Below are 21,787 nucleotides of genomic sequence, written 5' to 3' on the forward strand. Positions count from 1 at the left end.
TTATGCAGCCTTCTAGGCCTGATCACATAATTACACACTATGCTGCAGTTATTAAAACATATTACCATAAACATGTTTATTTTGCAACAGCTCGCTTAACATGCCATTGACAGAAATTAATATGCAATGAGCATTTTTTTCCTTGGGAATATTTTAATAGAACATGATTAACTAATGAAAAAGTTTCTCCCATGAACAGGAAGGTTTCATATCCTTTCTTCTGCATATTGCTCCTGCAATTGCTGCCAATTCAAAAATTCTACAGTCCCTAAGTACAGCTGATGTTATAAAATAAAGAACCTCAGGTCTGAGCATTACAGCAAACATCAGTGCTCCATTTCAAACTTAAGCATAGTCTTAGGGATGATCTTAATCTCACTCCTAATAACCCAGATTTTTAAAAAGCTGATCATTTACCTTCAGGCTCCAGAAGCCGTGGGATATTCAGCTCCAGTTCTGCAATTCTGAAAGCCTCTTTCAGGTTTTCTTTATTGCTTCTGGCTTTTGCCTTCTCCAGGTCAACCAGACCTGGCCTCAAGGTTTGGATAATGGCTAAAAAAGCCAGTCCACTTCGCCAGCTGGACTTGAAATCAGTGACACTGACAGAGCCATGCCTATCCCAGAAATGAGTGGAAACAAAATGTTAGGCCATCTAAAGAAACAGGCTGTAAGCACAAATTTAGAAACAGAATATAAATTCAGTAAAATGGAGTATGAACCAAATCCAAAAGAACCTTGCCTGTGAACATCTGCACAAGTCAGACAACAACACAGCCAGTACTACCAATCACTACAATTACATATTTTTACACTATTTTTACAACATGACTCTATTTCTTTTTGTCTTCTATTGCTTTCTGAAGATAAAACTTTGCTGATCCAAATCCTTTCTAATATCACCTTTGTGCTCAACATCTATGCATTCTGTGGAGTGGAAAAGCAACAAGAAAAGCACTGCAGAACATGTAATTGTCTGCAAGGACACCAAGAACTGGCATTTTAGAAAATCCAAATCTTGAAAGTGATGTATTAGTGCAGGAGAAAGTATTTCTTTTTCTCTTAATTAGCTTAGTGTCTTTAAATCATCTTTTATGAATGTTCACAGCCTCAAGAGTGCTGGGAGGTGCCCAGTCATGGAGGTCACAGTGACTTCTAGGACAACTTTCCAAAAGCAGCCTTTATGTTACGAGTATGTTACAGCATGGAAAAGATGTGGGGTTTTAGGTGTCCAAATTTAATCACAAAACAGTGGGCCAAGTCTTACAAGATTTGTTCCTTTACCAAAAAGTATAGGATTCACTGGCAACAAAATAATTCAACATAACGACAGTGCAGAAATGATACTGCAAACCAGACAGCAATATTGCTGAAAAACAGGCAAAGAAGGAGGAAAATTACATGGACAAAGAGCTGTTTTTGATGTGCCAATTAATCTTCTTGTGATAAAACACAGCTACAAGGCAAACCTCAGTGCCATTCTACTGGCAGAAAATGTCTGATGTGCTGATGAAGGCCTTTATCTCCCACTAATAACATGGAATATTAGTAGGATTTTATTAGAACATAAAACAACCAAAGAGCTGTGGAGAAAGAGCTGACATTACTGTAAAGCATATTTGAAAGATCCTGGAGTGAAGCAGCAGCCCTTGAAGAAAATGTAAATATCTCTATCTGCTCTAGATTGTGTGCTGTGAACACCCCCACTGAAAGCAGCAGTGCTATCTGTACATCAAGCATTTGGATACATCTTGTTAGAATTAGGGACTAGGATCACCAGGATCAGGATCCTTCTTGGGGATCACACAGTGTTTTGACAGAAAAGCATGAGTCGTGGGAATCACAGAAATCCTACATTTTCCATTAAAAAAAAAAAAAAACTAAGAAAATCCTTGAAACTTTGTTAATCAGTGCCAGCCATGAGGATTAAAACACGCAAATCATGTAAACATTCCACTATGCTTATCACACAGGAGCCCCTAAAAAAAGAAAAGCCAAACAGCTCAGATTACACTGTTGTACTTAATTAGTAAGATGAACTTCGCTTTATCATATTTAAAGGACTCACGTCAAAACATTTAGGGCTGATCGATGCTAAAAGTACTGGTAACCACAAGTGAAATTTAAAGGATTTTCTGCTAAGCTGTCACGAAGTAATGTTAAAAAACAGGGGAAAATACCACCACATTTAGAGGAAAGCAGTAATACAAAGTGTAGCATGCTAATTGTAAGTCTTGGATGGAACTTACAGCGAACACTGTTCTTTTGCCCACAGCAAAAGAGCCTTTGTAGCAGACATCTTCCACCGTTCCTTAATTTTAGCACTTTTTTTAGCTGATCTGCTTGCCTTTGGAGAGGAGTCAACAGCACTTGAACAATCCAGTGAAGGCTGATTGTAAGTACAGGCAAGTGTCCTGGCCAGTTCTTCAATCTATCAGAGGAGATGGGAGACTTACTGAGGCTTCAGTGAAAGATTACCAAGGCATCAGTGGCAGAACACCACAGAGAATTAGACAGGACTCAATCACAGCTGTAACAGTAGCTTTCCTGTCCCCCCCATATCAAATCAAGCTTTTTTATCTGCACAATCTGAACTATTTCATGCTGAATTCCCATCTTTAGGCAATTTTTTGGCAGGATATATTTACCCTAAGACCTCTGTGTTGCACTGTGGGTACCAGCAATGACATCAAGGGACCTTCTGATTCAATTTCTACTCTAACCAGTGACAGCAGCCCATGGCAGCTCTGTTTCCTGCTGTTAAGAGTGCCCCATAAGGCATGCTCAGAGTTTGCCTGCTCACTCAGGGTGCAGGAAAACCTACTTGATAGGCCTCAGATCTCCACTGGGTTAGAGATGCTCGGTTTAGGTACAAAGGTAAGTGCACAGGCCTTGTGCAGCACAAGAGTCTTTGGCATCAAAGTACCTCTACCATGAAAAACATGGGCTCAATACTGTTGGAAAACTTTGCTTCTTAGTGCTCTCCTGAGCCCCAGCCACCAGTTCATCCCAGTACACCGATGTTAATTCACTGCTGGGTTCTCCCTAGAAGCCAGTTTGGCTCCAGCATCCTCTGCAGCCCTACAACATGATTGCATTGAGGCCCTGTGCTTTCACACCTCCCCATAACCTCATGCCACACAAGATGCACACTCTTATTGTATAAAAAACATGACTATGACACCTTCGTGTTATTTCAGGCACTGGTACTGAAAAAAAATAATACAAGAACTGAACATTGTAAGCACAGTCAACAGGGAGGAGTGGGGCTGCCTCTGAGGGAGATGGATGAGCCACTTCACACTATCTGCTCTTTTTGGAGCTTAATCATTACAGACCTTAGACAAGCAAAATTTAGCCTATTTTTTAACTGGTTACTTCAAAAAACAAATCTCAGTATCATTCCTTCCTACCATTTGCAGCTAGATACTGTTCATCACTGCACTGGTGCATCTCCGCCTTGACCTGTCACTTCCACATGTCAGAAAATTATCTTTTGCTTTGCACTAATTCATCTCATTTGGCAATGACATAAGCCAACACATTTTTGTTCTTTTCCCCTCAACTAAAACTCTCTTACATTGCTGAAATACTTACATGGAAATGAAATATAATGGTCCAGATTAGGCCAAGCACAATGGAAGGTTTTCCTTCGATAATGTCAGCTACATGAATATTTATGAGCTTCAGCTAAGGAGGGGGGGAAAAAGGGATCATTGTTAACAAAGAAAATGTTCCACCAGCTAAACTGGCTTTAGTTGTGAATTTTGATGTTAATACTCACTGATCTGCTCTTTAAAAATGTCAAAGCATTTTCTATATTACTTCTACACTGGAAAGTATTAAATCCTTTTTCCCGTGGCTGCAAAGCAAAAAAAAAACCAAAAAACCAGGTTATATCTTCAACCATAAGAATTAATTTTATTCTATATTTTGATAAGGGAAGTCCTGCAAAGATTCATAAATTACTTTGGATCAACTTACTTCTGCATGTTTCAGACTCAATGGTATAAAAAAAAGTCACTTGAAACTAACTCTGTGACTCCAGAGGGATGATTCATATGGTTGCAGTTAAGCATATCCAGAAATCTTTGCTGGACTTGACAAAGGACTGAGGTAATATTTTTATTACTCTGTCTTACCAGATGTTGACCTGAAAGCACTTCCAACAGATCCAGAAGCAAATGTCCTTGCTGTATGTCTGTATACAGGTCTGAGACAACATAAGGAGGGGTATGCTGCAAGATAAATTTCAATCTCTTGTCATTTTGAATTCAACACACTACAAAAGGTCACAGATTACTCTGCTGTTAAATAATATTTAGCATCCTTTATTTTTTTTCATTAAGCTGCAATAAAAATCCTGCATCTAAACACCCACATCCTGTTTCTTCGAATCCATTACTTTGTGTCTTATTCCCCTTTGTCCTGCCTCTGTGTTTTATAAGGGTAATTTTGGGCCTCACTTCCAAGCATTCATATTTTTCAAGGAGGTCTGTGGCGAAAGAAAAAAAAATTAAAGAAAGGGAAAGCTAAACATGGCAGTTAATTCATATTTTGAGATCTTAATATTAAGTACAAATTTGAGTATAGAGCTGCATAACTAAACTTCTTTTCCCCCACACAACACAAACTTATGATGAGCTCAGCAGCTTCTGCTCAAGGAGAGAACAAAACAGGATTTTTTATTTTTTTTTTTTTTTTACCTGAGCAAGTCAGAGCCCCAGCACATGCTGCAGGAGCTGTTTTCTGAATGCTTAAATAGCACCTACATTACTGTGTGGTTTGTCTTAATACTTACCAGTCATGCAGGTCATCTCATTAAACTTATGTTCTTGGATTGCATAATAGAATGACACTTACCTAATCACAGTAAAACCAGTTGTAAACTCAGAAACTCATAAAACCCTGAGACATGTGCCTCAATCCACCACAAGTTTTACCACATGAGTAAGGAAGTGTGGTATCTACACACAAACCACCTCATACAAATGTCCTTGGACATGCCCCAATACAGTGCTGCTGTAACTAAACAAATGCTTCTCGGGGCTACTTTTTCCATCCAGTGCCTAAAAAAAAGGTGTAGTAATTTGGTTTATTCCTAAAAAATTTAATCTCTAAGCAGCATATCTGAATCAGAAAGGCAAAAGGCATGTCTTTGCTAAAGAATCCCCTATTTACCTTTGCCAGTATTGAATTTATCCAACTAGTGAAGGTTTTCTTCTGTGTAGACTCTCGCTGGACTAGGAAATAAAAACAAAAAAGAAAACAAAGTTAATGGAAAAAATGATCAGGTTTTATTCCTCTTTCTCAAAAAGACACATGGCATCCACCTCAAACCCAAGGTCTGTTCTTCCAGGTATTAAGTTACTATTAAATATCAGTTTTTCTCAACTCTTGTTTTACAGCTGATATTTTCTTGCTTGCTGAGTTGATACTGCAAAGACCTCTACAACCATCAAGCATAACCTACAGGATGAAAAGAATAACTAATGAAGGTTTTCTCAGAAGATCAGCAAATACAAAGAGCGGGATGAACACATAATTCTACAGAGAAATATGCCTACAACTGCTCTGTTCATTTGTAAATGTTCCTTCAAGGACTCAGGGCCATCATCAGTACAAGACACATCTTGAAACTCAGGAAAAGCCAAAATCCATTAAGTTGGATGCAGGCTGGAGTTAGGGGATAAATGCACATCTGTAGGTGAAGCCACACAATGAGAAACCTTTGCTAAGTGAAAGGCGGGAGAGAGTTATGAGGCTGTCATGGGGAAATACACCCTCTAACAGCATCCTTTCCACTGGTGGGCCTTCCCTGGGGTGTACAGACAATTAATCCAGCCAAAAAGGAGCACCCATGGTCTTAATACCGGCAAGAGGAAGAAGGAAGTGCTTGAACTTGTGCTGCAGCAAAAAACAGTGAAATGGGACTCCAAGCATGACCCAGTGACACACAGAGATCCAGCTCTGCACCAGGGGCCCTCGTGGTGCCACAGTGAGCAACTATCAGCAGCTGTGCAGGGGGACAGGGAGCTGGTTAAGCCCATGTTTTAAAAACCAGAGTATTTAGACTGTTTCTCACACCTGCCTGTGGACAGCAGAGATGGAGAAAAGTCCAGTTCCCCCAGAAGCTGAAGCAGAGGGTGAGCAGCAGAGCTGGACCAGACCAGCTCCCCAGACCCAGCCCTGCCAGGGGCAGTGCATCACCTGACTGCCCAGCCCATGTTCCCTCCCAAAAAAACACTCCATGTCCAAGCCACACCACAAAACCCTACATCCTTAGGGGCTGGATGTCTGTACACAGATCTGAGGTGACAAGAGGTGCTGGCCCCTGAGATGATGGGATCACATCTGCCACCAGCAGCCATCCCAAAGGCTCATGAGAGCCAGCCTGAATACAAACTCCTTTTTAACACCCTTTCCATAGCAGCCTTGACTGCAAGCATTGGGGCTGGCTTCCCAGAATAGGCTTGCATGGAGAAACAAATCTGGGAGACAGGGTGGGAATAGACCATCTCTTCTGCCTCTCAAAGTGTGTTCTTCCTCAAAAGATTAATTGAAGGTTTGACACTGTAAGGCAAGTGCAATACTTCTCAGCAGTAGATATGTATGTTTTGGTAGGCTGGGCAGGATGAAGGATACCAAAAATACCAAGCCCCTGGGGGGAAAAAAAAAAAGTTGACTGTTCTGCCCATGAAAATGAAAACACCACTCACAGGAAAATGTCCCACACTTTACTACACTCTTGGAATCTGCAAACACAAACCCCAGTCACGGGGTCTTTTCATGATCCAAGACAGCCCAAAGGAGCTGCTGCAGAGCTTCATCAGCTCATGAAACACAGAAATTCACTTGAGGATAACCCTGGCTTCTGCTCCTCACCCCATAGGCTGCCTTCTGCCTCACTGGGCGGGTGAGCAGCAACAAAAACATTCATGTTACGGGCTTGAGCACTGCTTTGCACCCTGTAGTGAAGGCGTCTTTCAACAGCCCTCCTCTAATCTGCAACACCACCATCCTGCCAGAGCATGAAGCAATTGGCTTCCCCTGCTTGCTGGATCGTTTTAGGATTCTTTCTAAGCACCACAAAGATTGCCCTCAAACGGTAAAATAAGTGCAATCTTAAAGGCACGGACAAAAGTGACAGGACAAAATCAGGTCTTGTCGGAAAACAAAGTTAAGCACAAACATGCCACACAGCCCCAACAACGCTGCAATGCTCACAAGGAGGACAAAAATAGCATAGGGATACTGGCTTCATGCTAGCACAGGAGCCAGCCACACCCTTCAGCTGAACACCATGTGGGAGCCATTCCAATTACCCAACGAGTAATTATTGAGCGCTCAATTTTATCAGGCAGGCAAGGCTCGCAGCGCTAGCACTTGAAAAGGGATAGAGAGCAAATATTGACTACTCTGCCTGACGCCAGTGACTCCTGCAGCTGCAGCTCTTGCCAAACACACACTGCTGCTGCTGATTTGAAGAACTTGCATTTGGGGTTGGTTACAGATGGTTAGGATGAGACACTTGGCCTTGTTTTGGTTAACAGCCATATTAACATGCTTCATTATGCAATAGGGGCCAGATACTGCAAGTGTTGATTCACGTGGGCAGCTCTCAGGCAAATGTCTCACCTGGTGAAAGTACAAGGTGGTTATTCCACTGCACACACCTAAAAGCATCTTAAACCCTCCACAAGCTACCTAACACAACCCACTGGGCTGCCTTCCAAGCAGCTGCTGCCTCAGCTGCAATGTGCCTTATTTTCCTACCCAAACAAATAATAATAATAGAATCTCCCCCTGAACTAGTAACAGAACTCCATGCTTGCCAGTATTCCCCCAGCTTGTAGTGAAGAAATCAGTGTTTCCATGCAGCCCACCCCACACACACTCGGTACAGATGTGCTCCTGGCACCGTGGCAGGAGGTTGGATTGCAATTTTCAGGCTGAGTGTGTTTTCCCTCCCAGCTCCCCTCTGACACTGCTGCTGCTCAGAGGCGCTAATGATTTAATCAAGCTCTCCAATTCTTATCTCTACCACGTGGTTAATTAATACGGATTTTTATTTTTATGAAGGTGAATGGATTCTTTGTTAGGCCTTTTTGTAGCACTCTAACTGACCTTGCCCTAATTTTCAAAATGTCACTGACCTAGAATAAAAAAGCTATAAAAAAACCCCAAACCCTGATCATTCTCTTTACTTTGGGTCAAAACTCACTAAGCTAAAAAGTGGATCTGACAGAACAGAGTAAGAACCTGGGAATCTGAAAATACCCAAAATCTATCATATTTCACCCTGTGTTAACAACTCTTCAGGAAGGAATAACACATACAAGCAACGTGTCACGTAGGATAGCTAAAAATCAATACACACTGCTGGACAATGACTGTTTTATTCAGTAATGAGCTACCAACAAGTGCTACAAACCAGGCTGATCATTAGGAACACAGGGACATGGCAGGGACCACGTGAGTGCTGAACTCTCCCAGGAGGGAGAGGAGAGCAGCAGCACTGCCAGCCACTGTTTTACTCTCAGCTCTCCTTTAACTGATGCAGGAAAAAAAGACTTAAAATTGGTCTCCTCTTCCCTGCTGCCTTTCGTGCCTCCCTTCCTGAGATGGGGGAATAGCAGCTCCAAGGAAAGAACCATCTCCTCCTTCAGCAGGGAGCTGGGGGAAGCAAGTAACTGCAGAACAGATGTAGCCTGTCCTTCCACACTCATCAAACCCTGTCACCAAACAGCAAAGAGGATTTCTTCTATCACTTGGACTTGCATATCACTGCTAGTGAACAATTTACAACTGTAAGGCTTCTTTAAAAAAAAAAATAATAATTTTAAGCAATCACTTTAAATTTATGAGCACAAGCCTGCCTCATCTCTGCTTCACCAGGAGGAATTACCTCTTGTGTATGGTATTTTTATATCTTCCTTTCACTGAGGTCAGCTGAGGCTATGTCTACAGCAGCGTGCAGGGAGCTCATCAGGAACAGATCAAGAGAGCTGGTGTTCATAATGCAGTGTATCCACCACATGTGCAGGGACAAACATTGTGTTGGGCTAACTCTAGCCCCAGTGCCCACAGACAGCCACAGCACCTTCTCTTCTTCAGTTTCATTCCAAACAACCATTTCCACACACCCTGATTCCCCAGCAAAATGAACCAAAGGATGGGTAGCAGGGATAACAGGGAGAGCTTCTTTCAAGACAGCACTGCTGGTATGAACTAATACACCAAGCAAGTACATTCTTTAAATGACTGGAACCATCAGAAGAACAATTAAATACTTGCCAATCCAGGGAGAGAGTGAGCAATTAACCACCAAGCCCTCTGTACAGTCCCTTCCCTTCCACCCAGCAACAGTTTCATATTCTGCAGACAGGAAAGCAGGGAAAAGACTTATTTCCAGCATTTATGTTCAGCAACATGGTGTTAAGCAATTAAAAATAAACACAGAATTTTTTGTCAAGATTGAGAAGTTTATCCAAAGCCCAATGAAGATGAGGAAAATACCTCTACTAGCAGGTATGGGTCTTTTCAAATCCAAATATTATATAAATATTAACTAAATCACTACTACCACATCAGTGAAGCCAGTGGAAACTTTCTACACTACTCCTTTCAACCTCCTTTTCCTTTTGAAAGCAAATTGTCCAATTTACCAAAAGTGCTGCTAACTCAGGAAGTGTGTTCACACCAGGCTTTGCCCTCTTGGCCTTCTTAAACCCTTTTGCTGTTCTCGTTGTCAGGATGCTGGAGCAGCCCTGCTCTGCATCACCACTGTCTTTACAGCCACCACAACGTGATGTTCAGTGCTCAGGGGCATAGGCAGGCTGCAGATTAAATTCTTAAAGGTACCAAGTCACATCATTTAGATATAAACATACTTTTCAAGATAAACACTTAAGTGGCTTTTCTAACATTTTCAAGAACATCCACAGTGAAGCAGGGATCTGACTCTAGTGGCCTCCAGTGCCCTTTACAGGTGCCTCAGGAGCCATCCACTCCTTTGGCATTTTAATGCCAGTTTTTAACCAGTTATGCACCAGGTAATGCCTTTAACGAATTGAAATTTACCTAGCAGGGAACACTTTTATGCGACTATCCAATCTGTTTTTTACATTAGGTATGTGAAGCAGACAAAAATACCCATGACTGAATGTTTTCAAGGCAGTGTCACGTGCCAGTTGCCTCTCCAGTGCCATCAGCCCTGTCACATGCCACGAAGCTGTGCACTATGGGGAACTGCAGTTCCCTCACCTGGGCAGCATAAACCAGGAATAAATTTCTGTGCAGCTCCTATGGGAGCTTTTCAATTTGTAAAAGTCACCCTTGTAAAATCGTAATAAACATTTAATGGGCTTTTTTTAATCGTTCTAGTTAAAGAAAAAAAAGTGTAGCTGTAATAAGCAAGTGGACCCATCAGATGAGACATACAATTAAAACAAAAAAAAAAGCTGGGTAAGAATTATTAATCTACCTGACCTCTGGATGAATTAAGAGGGTCTCAAAAAGAAATCCCCCTTTACTCAGAGATGAGTACAATCTACTACAAGCTGCACAACAAAACCTATCCATACACATCTCCGTATTTTCAATTTCACTTGAAGAGCAATCATTCATAAAGCATTAGACATAACTGCATGAAAATAGTATCATTCATTTTTATCACTAAACTCTCTTTAAAAACAGTTTTGTTCAAAAACCCTCTTCAGTTTTAGCAACCACATTCCTATATTATCATCCTTTGGGTTACAGTTATAAAGAGTAACACACATGCACATTAATAAGTGGAGCCAAAAATTAGGACCCCTGCAGTTAATTAAACAGTGAAAGAGTAAGTACATACCCCAAACTCCAAGAGCTAAAACACTCTCTTGTGTTTGAATTAGCTCAGCAAGCATGAAAAGAAAAGGGAAAACAGAGTTCTGCACAGGCTTGGTGGGAAGTGCCACACACAGGGTCTGTTTGCTATCCTAGGGAAGACAGGGGAAGGATTTGTGCATGGGACAGAAAACAGAGGTTGAATCCTCCCACAGTTAAAGAGATTTGTGTTCCAAAAGCAAAAAATAATCCCGCTCTAGAGTGCCACAAACCCTGCAGAGTTCCTGCTGCAGCCACCCATCCGCGAGCAGCCACGCATTCCCCTTGCTGCAATCCCGCACTCCTGCTCAGCAGCAAAGCATGATTCCATCTCCAACTGCTCCCAAAGCACTGCCAGGAGGCCCTTCTCTTACCAAGGAGGTGACATGCCTCCTCATCTCAAGTAGCTAAAGGCAATTTTGGATGTTGACTGTGCCTCTTCAATTCACAGGATGAGCAGCAGGCTCTGGGGCCAGCCCACAACACAGTGATGGGAGGGAGACATGGAAGGAGGAGACATACAACAGGGATCCTGCTTTATTCCTCCCATACTCATTGCCAGCCAAGCCCTGAGCTCCTGCCTGCTCCATCCTACACCAAAAATGACTTCAGGTTTCAAAGATGGTCCATAGTGCAATGAAGCATCTCCCTGTCAAGCATCCTCTGTTCACCAAGATGTTTGCAGATCACCTGGCAGGAGAAACCCTTTCCTTAAGTATTCCCCCACTGGTTATAACCATAACAGGTCCAGCTCCAGGCTTTTTCACCTGCACTTTTACATAGCTGTGCAAGGACGCAAAGCAATCCTGCAGCTGCTGTAAGTTGTGCTGCATCAGAAAACTGGGAAGAAGCAGAGAGGTGCTGAAGGAAAGGGCACAGATAATGCCGACCTTAATCTGATTAATTGTAACATCTGAGACAGAGGGAAGGAGAAAAAGAAAATAAAAGAAGCCTGCCAATTCCTGACATCATGCATTTTCATAGCAATTTCCACTTTCTTGGCAGGGAGGGAAGGGGTAACTATTACTCTCATCTGGATATCAGCCTGAAAACTGGTAAAGGTTAAAGAGCAATACATAACTCTGAAAAGATCCATATATAAGGGTTTATATTCTTGCAGCTCTTTACTTCAGCCTCATGATTTTGTGACTAGCTTTACCATTTGAAAATGCCTGGAGATGGGGGCATTAGAAAACATACTGCTTTCATGTCTTCACCTATTTTCTTCATGTTTTTCAAGCTCCATTAAGTCTCCTTAAAGTAATCGGCTGACAAGAAAGATGTACTGAGGACAAAGTTACATTTTTACCTATTTTCCAGTAAATCTCTTTATGGCATCTTCTAAGCCAAACGCTTTTAAGGAAAATCAGTGCTCACCCTCAAACACTCTTCTACCAAAATACCCACTAATAAGCTTTTACACTACTAACCAACTAGCCATAAATTAATAGGAATTCTATAATAATTAGAGCCACTAAGTAGTAAACTCTTCACTAATTACCTAAAGGAGATTGTTCTTTCCCTCTTTTTTCCTTCTTCCCAAAAGTGCTGTCCTTGCAGAAGTCTGTAACTTAAATAACAGTCAAACGTACCTAAAATAACATACCTATGCATGGCCGGGAAGGAAAAACAAATAAAGCTAATGATTTTGTTACATTTTTAGGCATAAACGTCACAAAATTATATGACCAAACCAATTGACACATTAAGTTGATCATGCCCTAATTAACAAGACTGGACAAGTGCTCTATCCCCACGGGATGCCTTTCAGGAATAATGGAAGACTGGATCACAAAGAACTGAAAAGTAGATCAAAATATATCTAGACTACATCCAGACTAGATCTCACTCTTGCTTTTTCCTTGTGCACCATTTATGCATGTCTCCCATTATGCTGTGTATTATACGATGCTGGACATATTCTTTGAAGCTATATCCCAGCAATTTGAAAAAGGAGATCGTAACAAGTTCTACATCCATCTGCAGTCACACAAAATGTAAGCTGCTTTTCTGATAGTTATAAGCAGCTATTCCTTGAATCTGAAATTTCTCTAACACTTCCCCAGGTGGACCTCAAGATTTAAAGCAATCAATGTCACTGGCTGCTTCGCAAATCTCATCTTGAGATTCCTGTTAATGGAAAAACCTGTTTCCTTGAGTGACCCTATTCTTCTTATTTGACCTTTGCTACCACAGATCTGTGAACAGAGCTGCTAATGGTCCCTACATGTCATGTCAGGGAGCGTGTCTTTGGTGCTTCCTCACAGCTGTATTGCCATTTGCTTGTTTGACCCTGAGCAGACGCTGCAGCGCCACAGCTCTTACACAAAACGTGTCAGTACCATTTGTTGTGTCTTCAATCATTACAAAAAATTGCTCATGTCACTTCTATGGGATGTCTCTGGATGTTTTACAACAGCCAGGCACGGGCAGCTTGGGCACAAGATTTGCAGTGTGCTCATTTCAGCATAATCTGAGAGCTCCATTTATTACAGCAAAGAAATACAGTCATTTCAATTTTACTAAGCAGGGCTCCTTCAATGAGATAGACCAAAAAGCTCAATTGTTATTCAACACAAACACCAATCTGACTTTCCAGAAAAAACAAATAATTTGAAAGTAAAGCCCTGCTCTAAAATGGCATGTAACTTTAAATCTGCCTTAAAGCTAGAGTGTTTTCCAAATGTGTTTCACAACAACAGCCACCTCAGCCTTTCTACCCAAGGCTGTTTGACTGGCACAACAAATGTGTGTCTGACAAGCTGTGCTTGGTGCAAAAGTCAGACTAGCTCCTGTCTGCTACAAGTTTTTGCTTGTCCTCCTGAAAATGCAATACTGAAGCAAAACGGAAGAGAATTCACCATTAAAGATGCTCGGCTTTGGACCACTATTAACCCTCACTCGTCAAAACACATTGCTTCAACAACAGTATTAGTGCAAATATGGATCACAGAAGCAACTTGGCAGAATATTCTTTTGCACCATCTGTTTTCAACATATTTGCTTTCAACCAAGAAACCATAGAAATTTCATTGCAAGGGAGTTAAAAGGAAATAGCTCTGTGGAAACACAAGTTAGCCCATCCATTCTGGAATAACCAGGCTTAGTCTAAACACATCAAAACCAAGCTTTTCAGCAGGGCTAGTCCTGCTGCCTGGACTAGACTCCTTGATAGCCTCCATGAATATGTTCAGAGCAAAGTCAACCTTCACAGAAAATTCTTATAGGAGGAAATTCAACATGTGAGTAAGGAAAACCTGAAAGTTCTGACAGGCCAGGTCAGATGCACTCATCATCATTTAACTGTCCAGGTAGATGCCATTAAACTGAAAGAAGTAAAAATCAGCTAGTGAGTGCTTCCTTAAGGAATTATAACTCATGACAAGTAAAGATGAAAGATTCTGACCCATGAGAAATTCGTTTAGAAGCCACAAAACTTGCAGGGGATATAGCAGTAAAAACAGAAAACCAAATAAAATAGAATAAAATAGTACTGTAGTCAATAGCTTCATTAAGACAGCTCAATGTAATCACCTAATTGTCAGCAAGCTGAAAACAAGGAAACTAATGAACTGGCCTGTTTTCATGCTGGTGGTTCCTTCCAAAACAGTTTACAAGAACATGTATTCTGAATAACAAAGCATAAGAACCAGTGAGCACATCGGTACCAAAAAAGGCAACTGATCTGAAAATACCGCGAGAAAGTACCACAAGAGCTTATCTTTCATTTCCCTGCTGAAACCTCTCTCATGCAACATAGAAACATCGGCAAAGAAGCACAGACATGAACTAACTACACTCACCAGAACACAAGTTTAAACAGGTTGTTCAGAATTCCCTCCAACTTGTACATACAGCCACAGATTTTTGACAAAAATCTAAATTAAAAAGGCACAAAAAGCTTCAATGACTTACCTTGCAGCGTTAGATGGAGATCATCTATTTCAGAGGAAGCCTGCTCCTCTGTTGATGCAGATGATTGCTGTGATGCCATATTGAATTCTATGGAGATTCTTTAATCAACTTCCGAACTGAAATGATATTAAAAAAGAAGAAAATCAGTACAGTTTTATAAGAATTGATGATGCTCAGTGATGATGTGGCACCAAGATATGCATTTTGTTTTGGGTTTTCTTCCCTTGGTCAGCTGTTTCCTTAGCTTATACAGAATAAAGCGACTGTTCCTACTGCAGGAACCCAAGCTTTGGTCCTTTGACTCTCTTCTAGCAGTGGCCAGCAGCACTCCACAATACAAACTAGGGATCCCAGTGGATCTCACCATGAAAACAAAAGCACCAGGATCAGGAAAATTCAAACACCATTCCTTTCTTTGAGAAAGCCAAGGTGACAAAAGCTCGCAGTGCCTTCTGCAGACTGGTAGTTGCCAAACCTCATTTTTTTAATCCTTGTACCTTTCAGATCTCCCTTCCTGCCTGGATAATTGTTGCAGAATTAAGGAAGAGTCTGCAAAGATTAAGCTGAAATGAAAAAGCAGCAGTTATCATAAGAGAATCAACACAACTGCTCTGGTACTGTCTGGTACCTTTGTTACTCCTCAATCCCCATGAAGGAGTTTCTTTTCCAACTCCTCCATTTTCCTCTCCCTGGACACCTCCTCTATCTCTAATGTAACTTTAGAAAACAATATGCTCTATCTTCCTTAAAAAACTACAAGTGTTCCTGGTTCTGCAGTAGCTGTATTGTTCAATTTGCCACTGTAGGAAGAACTGGATGCTTAAGATAGAGACTTATTTTTATCAAGAACCCAGAAGTTAAAGAAATTAAGCTGAAAATTAAAGAAGGGCTCACTCTTAAACAAGCTTTGTTACCTACACAACTGTAACCTTTTTACCAGAAGCTCTAGGATTTCCACACCATGTATTAATAACTCATCCACCAAGTATATGTCAAAATAAAGGGCGTGAATAGATGAGTCAGGAAATACAACATTAAGGAATGCCAGAGAAATTCTTACATCCATTCCCTTGTGCACATGAATCATGAGGCAGCCTTTGTTTACCCCACTCCATACTATTTCTCCTCACTCTGTCTCCTTCACTGAGCAGGAAGGAGAACATGCATTTCACAAGGAGCTCTTCAATATTTTACTTTCCTCACCCTGAACAATGTGTGTCCTTGTGCTTTATCCAAGAGCTGCTCTGGTGACAGGATTATTGAAACCCCCACAAGATTTTCTATGACATTCACCAGCCCGGCATCTGAACACCTCACAAACATCAATCAATTCACACTTACAGCACCTACATGAGACATGGGGTTATTCCCACATTTAGAATCACAGCGTGCTTTGGGCTGGAAGGGACTATCAGTCCAACCCCCCTGCCATGGGACATCCCTTTACTGATGACAAGTAAAGGCCAGACAGAGAGAAAAAAGGCAACAAGAAAAGTCTCTGGATTTCCAGAGAAATAGATATTAGCTAGTAAGGCTGAAGCACTGATTCCAACTGCTGCAGTGACCGTGCTGCACTTCTGCAAGTCACCAACTCAAAACTGCAACTCAAGGCACCAGATTCAAGAAAGGGGAGTTTAGCTGGGGCAGGTAAAGGTCAGACCTATCTGGATAAACAAAGAAAGACATATTTTACAAGAGTTTGGCTACCTTAGCAAGCACAAATAGGAGGGAAAGAACTAATCTGATCTTTGGCTGGCACAAGAACACAATGATATAAACAAGCCAAGCCTTGAGGTTAGGATGGCAATCAGAAGATAACTAAACTAGCCAAGAGAGCCAACAAAATGCTGGGCTGCACAAACAGGGGCATCACCAGCAGAGACAGAGAAGTCATTATCCCACTGTGCTCAGCACTTGTCAGGACACCTGGAATACTGGGGGCAGTTTGGGACCACATTGTACAAAGTATTATGTGGACAGGCTGGAGAAAGAAGAGCACAAAGATGAGCAAAAGACTGGGAGGCCTGTGTGGGGAAATGGCTGAGAAAGCTGGGTTTGCTGAGCCTTGAGAAAAGAAGGCTGAGAGGAGATCTCATTACCATGTTCCAGTATTTGAAGGGTGCCCACAGAGGATGGAGACTCCCTTTTTACATGGAGTCACATGGGAAAGACAAGGGGTAGTGGGTACAAGTTACTGCTAGGGAGATTTTGATTAGACACAAGAGGAAAACTTTTTGCAGAACAATCACTCATTGGATTAATCTCCCTGGAGAAGTGGTGGATTCCACAACACTGGCACTGCTACGATTTGACAGGGCAGGATGATGTGCCATCTTGTCTGGACCACACTTTTAGCACAAAATATTGGACCACATGGTCCTTGATGTTCCTTCCAACCTGGAATTCTACAATTCTATGATAAATACTGGGCTCTTATACAAACTGAGGATGGGCAAGGGCTGAGCAAGAATCCAGTGCTCACAGCTATTGCTGCCTATGCCCAAGGCAATGCAATCTTTCCTGGGAAACTCCCTTCTTTTTCTCTTAAGATTAAGCAATACAAACCCAAAGTCTGAAAATGAAAAATGCTAGGTGGCCTTAATATCTTTTGGGTAAGACTAAGTCTTGAATTTGGTTTTTTGATCACCACCTTGAAGGTGATGACAAATGACCCAAGTGGGAAGTATATAAGCAAACTCCCTAACAGTGGAAACAATACAGATCTGTTCAACTTCAAAGCATCCACATTTGAGATGATGACCCGGGCAGAGCCAATTTATTTTCAACTAACTTGCCTGATGCCAGAGTCACTGAGACCACAGTCCAGAGAAAGGGAGCAGGATTTGGCATTAAAATTCCATTATAGTAACAGGAAAGTATGCAAGAGCCATGAACAACTCTGATGGACATTTCATAAACAACTCAAAATATATTTTTAACCTTTCTGTGACTGTTCCTCCTCTGTCCCCAATCCTTGCCAGTTACAGCAACAACACATAGTGTCTCTTTTTATGTCCTTGCGCTGCACTTCATGTGGTGGGACCCCAATCTCAGGTCAGATCTCTAACCAACAAAGTAGTTAAAGCTAATAAAACTTCCAGGATTTCAAAGCAGAAAGTATATTAAGCTCTAAAGGATGAATAAACTTTAATTAAGTTACTTAATTTATTAACTAACATAAATTACAGCACATGATCACAGAACACGTATAAATGAAGAAAAGCACATGCTCTTATTTTATTTTAAAGTCAATTTGTGGCCTCTGTCCCAAAAGGATGGGAAATTTTAAACTTTTTTCTTTAAACACAGACATCCACCCAACAAATCCATAACAGTGCAGGCTATGAAGACACACAGCTAATACCAAGTAAATTTATGCTAAAGCTTTCATGTCCCTCAAACCCTCAATTCACCATCCAACACAGCAGATGCATTTTGCCCTGCCCCAACAGAAGACTCCACAGGTGCTTTGAAGGGGAGACACAAACACACTCTTGGAGGACACACCTGCAAGGATTAGTCTTCTTTAAAAGGTACAAGGCACAGATTGTCTGAGAAGGGATTATACAGGGACAATATGCTACTTACTTTGTCCTCCTCCCTGCCCCAAATTTCATTCAAATACAGCATTATCAACTGTAACTACATCATTGCAGCCTCTGAAGAGTCTAAAACCATCAAGCTCTGAAGAGTCTGAAACCAACCAGCAATGGTTTTCATAGGCAGTAGGAAGGATCATCTCTTCTACTTCATATTTAAGTCAGTTATTTTGTTTCATAACAACTCAATGAACTGCAGAGCTGAACCAATCCCTTCCCCTCCATGAAACACCGGACAAGTAGGAAATATATACCCACAATGTTGAAAATAACTCAAATGCTTTCAAATCACACTTTTCAGTGGGGATAAAACCAAAGGGAATGACCTTGTCTTTCCCTCTCTCTGGAGAGTCTAGCATTAATGTAGGAAAGCATTAACTGCTTATACCTTGGGATAACCTGTGAAGTATCACAGAGTCAAAGAGACAGTTCGGGCACAGTGGGACCTTATTTCCAATGGATTAATTTCCTGTGGATTAACTTCATGTGAACTGCACCAGCATCAGCAGTGTCCTCCTTGAGAAGAAGGCTTTCCATGGTGTTCTCCAAAGGGGTAAATTCTTGGCCACCCGGGTCAAATGGTTCAACCACCAACAGAGCTTTCCCCCATGGTAAAGGCACTCCTAAGACTCAAACCCTTCTTCCCATACCTCTCCAGCTATTTCCACAACAGGCACCTAAAAACATTGGTGGAAATTATACCAGCATAGTTGTTTCAAATCACTTCTACTGTAATTTCCCTTCCTCTACCAAATTCAGCTGATATTAGCTAGCAGATTGCAGAAAATCCTGGGCATTAACATACACACATAGGCACACTGATAAGAGAGAAACCTAAGAGCAAGTAGCAGACTGCAAATCTCAAGGAACTAACCTGAAAATAATCATAGCCAGGCTTTGCATTCCATTATCATAAGAATAGACAACACTGATTTAAATACCTTGTCTCCAGTGAGGCTTAAGTCCTAATGAGACCTAAGAGATGCTCTCCTTAAGCAGGGTCTTTGTAAGGACATTGTTGTCTCAGAAGAAAGGGGGGAAAAAAGTTTCAGATGGATTTAGAGGATTCATTAGAAAGGATTTCACAGCCTTAACATTAGTTCAGATCAGGGTGGTTTGCAAACCCTGGCTTTCAGCTGTTCCAAGTACCGCAGCTGGTGAGATTTCATCGCATGGAAAACCCAGCAGTTACACAGCACACTCCTTAGGGTTAAACCACTGCCATCTTCACAAAACAATCCATGTAACTACACCCAAAACAGGAAATGGGTATTCCATTAATTAGTTTAAAGCTGCCTCTACAAAGCAGCTGTGCACAGTATTTAGGAAGCAAGGTAAACTAGTCAGTGTAATTTCCACACTGTCCCAGGTAAGAGCTTTTTTAGCCCCAGAGTTCACAGAGAACTGTGCATGTCCCTGCACAGATGTACCCTCACACGGCCCTGCCCAGGAGCCAATCTTGAAAAATCATTTGCCATGAAATTAGCTCAGTTTTGCACTTCTCAAAGCTGAAAGCAGCAGACACCTTGCAAACAAGCCCAGCTAGAGGTAGGTGAATATTATAACCCACTGTTAGTAAATCCCTGCTTCATTGGTTTTGCCTTTGCAGATCCATGCCCCATACTGGCCCAATTATGTTGGCTACATGCTTTCCACTGGTGTTGCAATAGGAATTGCAGACATCTTTTCATGGCATCTCCAACCGCTTGTTTTCACTTTTCCTCCTTTGAAGTGCCACTGATTATTTATGACCCACTCAGGGACTCAAAGACCTGCCCTCCATAGAGGCCTCTCCATGTAAACTGAAGTCTGTTCCTAGCAACAGATTATTATTACTCATGCACTGAGCCAAGGCAACGTCATGAACAGAAACGGCAGATTTTTATCTTTGGTGAACCAATCCAAAGGAAGTAGAGCTCCACAATGCTGACCAAATGAAGACACTTTCCTTTTTGGCTATTAACAAAGATCGCTGTTTATTTTACATTCAGAAAGAAGCAGCAACATTCAGAGGTGCGAGTCTTGAGCCTTGCAATGCGCTACTGAGCCACCTTCTTTTGGTAAGCTCTCTTTCTGTAAGTTTGTCAGAGCCTCCCTAAAGGCAAATTGTTGGCATCCAAATCATGACCCCAAGACCTAAATAATTATCACAGGAAATCCCTTACATGACGTTGGTTTGGTTTTCACTCTTTTATAATATTTTCTTTTCCCATCACTTCTGATGTACTCACACCTCTGTAAAGCCTGAGAAGTTCACACAGCACTTTTTGAGGTTCCTGCTTTCTCAACACTTTACTTACAATGGTTCCACCATATTTTCACCCAGTGGTGGGGAGAAAGGTCTGTTTAAAGGATACATTTTCTATCAACTTTGCAATTAAACACTCTTTTTTTTAAGATCCTACTCCAAACTGAAGGTCATCCCTTCCACATTTGAAGAGCTTGCCAACATCACTCTTCTGGGCCATCTCAGACTGTATCACATTCCCAGCTGGAATGTGATCACACAGCAAACATGCTGATCCCCTTCCCTTCAAACCCAGATTCTCAGGAGGCAAAAATCAGGACAGCACCATTGACAGATCTACCCTGACTTCCCCAGTTGAGGAACTGACAACTTATCTATGTCTGGCAGAAAAAAAATATTTGTCATCATCCAGTATCCAATAATGACATATTCTCTGTGCTTCCCTGGAGGAAGAAAAGTGTTTCCATCAGGTTTCCATCCCTTTGAAGGCGATACAGAAAAGAGGCTATAGCCTCCTGATCCTACATAACACCCAGTAACAGTCAGATGGGTATCAGCCAGTCTTTCAATAAGTGGTATTAGTGTATGTGGCATCAGAGAGACTCTGCACTGCCTGGGATGAAGTTGAAACAAGTCTGGCCTTGGGTATTCCTATGCTATCAGTAGCTGGAGATGAAGAAATCAAAAAGAGAAAAGCTTGGAAAAGACTGAACAACTCTGCTCAAGTAGAAGCAAGCCAAGAGAGCATTAGATAGATCTACAAGACACCAAGCCCAGAGAACGTGAGATCTTCAAGAGATGCAGAGCTGGACATGAAGCTGCACCCCACTGCCACAGAAATAGTCTTGTCTCGTGACACGATGCTCTGGAACCAACTGGACAAGTAAGGACTCCTCCAAAGAAGAAGAACTGCAAGACCAAGGCAGGTCTTACGAGTTTATTTATGACAAGCAGCAGCAGTACATTTTTGTTATTCAGGGACTTCCCAGTGATCTATTTATAGTTTTTGAAAACCAGCCAGGACAAGCATATGAGTATACAAAAGACACACCATTTTTAAGGCCAGCAAATGTTGCTGGTTTGTCTTTGATTTACGCATCAGTAACACTTCCTGTTGCAGGAGCACAATGGATCTTCTTATTGAGTTAATCAATTTAAA

The 21,787-nt window shown here is 41.6% G+C and overlaps 1 protein-coding gene across 4 annotated transcripts in view; it reads right to left on the reverse strand.

The window, feature by feature from the left end:
• Positions 1-21,787, reverse strand: part of SYNE2 (spectrin repeat containing nuclear envelope protein 2) — a 174,294-nt gene that overhangs the window by 141,702 nt on the left and 10,805 nt on the right. For all 4 annotated transcript variants that reach the window (XR_014226546.1, XM_082284463.1, XM_082284462.1 and 1 more), the window contains exons 2-8: positions 14,782-14,897; positions 5,179-5,240; positions 4,140-4,235; positions 3,782-3,859; positions 3,595-3,687; positions 2,247-2,428; positions 418-614 (exon numbers count right to left, since the gene is read on the reverse strand). Coding sequence is in view for 3 of the 4 variants with exons in the window: in XM_082284463.1 (XP_082140589.1) it covers positions 418-614; positions 2,247-2,428; positions 3,595-3,687; positions 3,782-3,859; positions 4,140-4,235; positions 5,179-5,240; positions 14,782-14,860 (787 nt within the window). In the remaining variant the exon portion in view is untranslated. The remainder of the gene's footprint in view (positions 1-417; positions 615-2,246; positions 2,429-3,594; positions 3,688-3,781; positions 3,860-4,139; positions 4,236-5,178; positions 5,241-14,781; positions 14,898-21,787) is intronic.

The sequence above is a fragment of the Coloeus monedula genome, assembly GCF_965178545.1.
Source record: "Coloeus monedula genome assembly, chromosome: 6".
In the NCBI taxonomy this organism is placed as follows: domain Eukaryota; kingdom Metazoa; phylum Chordata; class Aves; order Passeriformes; family Corvidae; genus Coloeus; species Coloeus monedula.